The following is a 4,180-nucleotide window of genomic DNA, read 5'->3' as shown; positions in this document are numbered from 1 at the left end:
CGCGTGGTTCATTTCTTTCACACGAAACAAGATTACTGCTCATCCCGATGTCTAATTGTAAGCTGCTGTCAGAATTAGCTGATGCAGACAAAATGTAGTGATAGGCCTACAGGTGTGAGCAATGATGTCAAAGCATGTGCAATAACTCATACGGAAAATAAGTAGTCTACCTATTTTTCAGCACTGATAAACTGTCACAATAGCCAGGAAAATACTGATAGATAACCCAATTGCATTTTAGCAGACACTCTCATTAAGAGCGACATTGACAGCTAAAACTTTTTATACATACAATCCATGTACAGTATCCTCCAAAAGAATAGGAACTGTAGAATGAAATTTGTTGTTTTTGCTATTAATTTATGACATTTGGATTTCAGTTGGACAGTTGAACATGAGACAAAAGCTCAGGAAAACCACTGTTTTGGTGTTGAGTCCACCCATTTAAGTTAAGTTAAGAGATTAACTTAAAAGTAAATGAGAGCAATATTTCTCATATTTGGTTGCATGGCCCTTAAATGTGATAACTGCATGAAGTCTGACACATTCATTTGGTATCTTCTTTAACTTCACTGCAAACCTTCATTGTAGCCACTTTCAGTTGATATTTTGTTTTTGGGGTTTCTGTCTTCAGTTTCCTTTTCAGCAAGGTAATTAAATCAGGTGACTCACTTGGCCAGTCCAAAATTTTCCATATTTTAACCTTTTATCCTATTTATGAATGCTTTGGTTACCTAGGCACTGTGTTCGGGGATGAAGGGCCGGATGAAGCGCTGGTCTATGAGGTTGGAGGATTTTTTTTTACAATAGCCCAACAAAACCTGTACTGTATGTACACCTCCAAATTCATCCTACTGATTCCATCCTCTATTGCATCAGCAATAAAGGTGAGTGAGCCTGTACTTGAAGCAGCCATACATGCCTACTTGTGACACTACCTACTCCATATTTCACTGATTGGGATGGGGTGCTTTGGATCATGGGCTGTTCCTTTCTCCACAATTTTGGCTTTCTGTCATTTTGGTAAAGGTTTATCTTGGTCTTGTCCGTCCATAAACCTTTATTCCAGAACTCTATTGGCTCATCAGATTATTTGTTTTCCAGCCTTAGTTAGTTCTCATGGTGGTGTATGCCTCCTGACTGCAAATGCAATCTGTACAGATGAAAACAAAGGCTAAAATCAAGATTAGACTCACTGCTCTTCTGTGTGTAAACAATTAATCCAAAGGGGACCTGAGAAATAGGTAACACCTGTCCATTAACCTTTGTGCAGCTGAAAATGGGTTGACTCAAAACAAAAACGGCCATTTCTGTAAAATGGTAGAACATATATGTGTGTAAATACCATGAAATAAAAGCTGATTGTCTGCACTTTTGTCTCATGTTCATATTTTGATCTGAAATACAAATATAGCAAAAATAATACAATTCCACTCTACTGTTGCCATGCCTTCGGAGGCCACTGTATAGCCTACAGCTGAATAGTTATAAAAACAAAGTTAACAACGGTAGTACGATTCACAATCAAACCTGCAATGGAAACCCATTTCCCCTAATCATTTTACTATCCGCTAAATATGTGAGAGAACCACACGACTGGGCATAGGATATTCTGCTGTAGGATACGATGAAAGCGTTACTGTAAAATTATTCGGACAGCAAAGAGTTAAGATCTGTAAGGAAATCCCGCCTCGTTGCTCTTCAAGAAAAGAAGCAGGACTAGCCTACACCATCGCCTGTAAGCGTGCGGTCAGACTGCTTTCCGAGAGCGCGGAAGACGGCAAGATATCATTTTGAGTTTTTTAAAGTATATAAAACGGTTCCATTAAAGCTGTGTGAGACAGTTCAATGCAGGAGTACAATGGCGAAAGTTAAGGGAATTAAATCACAGTCGTTTTGCTAGATCGCTGCGATCCAACCAGGGAAAGGATAAGCCTGCTCCTTTCTACATCATATTTTGGGCCGAGGAACTGTTGGGTGGACAGGCTACTTCAGCGGGATGCTTATATGAAGTTAGCACAGGTGAATTGGCCAGGAATCTGTATGTGCCCATGACATATTTCGCAGAGGTTTTTTTACAGACCATACTATTCGTATTTATTTGCAAATTTTGTACTACATGTTTACGTTGTTTTGCCCTTTCAAACATGAAATGACAGCATGGCTGGTATATGCTGTCTATGGAAACAAAATTGCAAGTGAAAGGTGCTTCACTTGCAGTTAGCAGCTGCAACCAGGAAACGTGTAGCATGACAAGGAAACCTTGAAAACTTCTTGATGTTTCTTTTTTGACCAACGTTTGCACCAAAGAGTCACGCTCAGATGAATATAACCAGGAAGAAAAGTCACCGCGTGATGTTACTTACTCGTGCCTTGCAAACCCTCATTTTGCTTGCGAATACGCTACAAATTACGATAAAATGCGCCCTTTGTCAAACTCTGACATTTCCTAGTAGCAGTCCTCTTGGATTACTGCAGGACAGTGATTTCGGAACACTTTCGCCTGTGGAAACTCATCAGAACTCAACATGGAAAGAGACAACTACTGAAAAGTTTACTCCAAAGAATGGCATTACAAGAAGACCTCTTCGTTTTCCTAAACGTAGGTTCTACCGCTAGCAATACACCGTTGTAGTCGATTGTGGTTTGTTCAAGAACGTAACAGTAGGTCACAATTTTATCACTGTTAAGTGACAGCTATTTGACATGCCTTATGATCGGCACTAACGTGATGCTCATGAGGCAACTGTAGATGTAATATTTCCCAATTATCCTAGTCGCTGCGCTGTGTTAATAGTTCATTCATGAATTCTCTTTTAATTATAGAGCATTTAAGGGTGCCTCTACATTATTTATATAATGTAAATAATGTATAGCTGTAATAACTTACTAATTGCCGTCTGGCAAAATATACCACATGTGTATGAACTTGCAACCAATCATGTATTGTGTTGAGAAATGTGTTTTGACCCATTTAATTACAGACTTACAAACGGGTCAATATGACCACATAGACCATATGACCATGAAATATGGGAATATCAAAGGTAAAGGAATTGTGCATAAACTGATGTAATTTCTGCCCGTGTAGTGTATTAGGCTACGTCTTGTGAAATACAAAATGACAGTTGTATACATATGGGAGAATTTTATGTTTCTTAAAATGAATGGAATTGCTAATTGATAGAGCTAGGGAGGATGTAAAAAGATCCTGCAATGTTCTAGCTACCTGAAGGCAATGAGCATTTGTGTGGTGAACTCAGCCAATTTCTGATGGTCCCTCACAAAAAATGGCCAGGATACTGTACATGTCTGGGTGTCACAGATTTTTAAAAATTGAAGTTGGTGACTAAGTTTTGTGCGGCACATATGCCATGACATAATATTTCAATAACTGCTTTAATGTAGTGAAAAATGTTCTCATGTAGATTACTTAAAACTACAAGACCTGAAATTGTTGCAGTCTACCTCATCTGTAAACATTGAGAATGGTTATGAGGAGTTTTAGCACAATAAGAAATCATTCAGAGCATGTCCTTTTGAACTTTAAGTGTCCCAATAATCTATGTCATTATTTGATGCTACTGCTATAGAATGGCTATCATGTAGATGATTTTGTAACATGGGGATTTCCCATTCACAGTTTCTTAGGATAGATTTCTGGCATCGGACATAGTTTAGTATGTGTCCAGCCTTGTGAATTAGCCTGTTCCCACTGTGAAATAACACTTATCTATATCACTGTACAGTACGGTGCCTTTACAAGGGATAGACTTAAGGATTTGCTTGCAATGCCTCCTTCACGCTATTCATATTTTATTCCGGCTTCGGTGGTTTCCCTTTGTTGAGCCCGTGTGTTTTAGGTATGTATAGGGGGCCCCGTGGTCTCCAGAAAGAGTTAATTGCATCCTCCTGTAAAAATGGTAGGTCATTAGCCCAGTATTTTAGCTCTTTCCAACAAAAGAGTGAGTGTTCCCCTGTGATTAAGGCTAAAGTAATTTATAGCCCTGTATTACTGCTGACGCGATGGTGCTTAATCTTATAAGAAGGTTCTTTCTGGTGTATGTTTGTTTATAAACAGGGTGAGGTCATAAGGGCTATCTCACAGGCATTTTTTTTTCATCTTCTGGAACTTGGAGATGGGGAGCCTGAGCTCAGCTCAGTGAGTGACATCTGACTG

The 4,180-nt window shown here is 39.1% G+C and overlaps 1 protein-coding gene across 5 annotated transcripts in view; it reads left to right on the top strand.

Moving 5' to 3' along the window:
- The first annotated feature begins 1,704 nt into the window (after nt 1-1,704).
- Nucleotides 1,705-4,180, top strand: part of adam15 (ADAM metallopeptidase domain 15) — a 30,548-nt gene continuing 28,072 nt past the window's right edge. For 3 of the 5 annotated variants that reach the window (XR_010332638.1, XM_064353014.1, XM_064353002.1), the window contains exon 1: nt 1,705-2,602. Coding sequence is in view for 4 of the 5 variants with exons in the window: in XM_064353014.1 (XP_064209084.1) it covers nt 2,323-2,602 (280 nt within the window). In the remaining variant the exon portion in view is untranslated. The remainder of the gene's footprint in view (nt 2,603-4,180) is intronic. The other 2 variants (XM_064353034.1, XM_064353024.1) reach the window with 1 other exon arrangement.

This window comes from Anguilla rostrata, chromosome 1, assembly GCF_018555375.3.
Source record: "Anguilla rostrata isolate EN2019 chromosome 1, ASM1855537v3, whole genome shotgun sequence".
Taxonomy (NCBI): Eukaryota; Metazoa; Chordata; class Actinopteri; order Anguilliformes; family Anguillidae; genus Anguilla; species Anguilla rostrata.
Note: the sequence above shows the minus strand (reverse complement) of the source record. Positions and strands in the feature narration are given on the sequence as shown.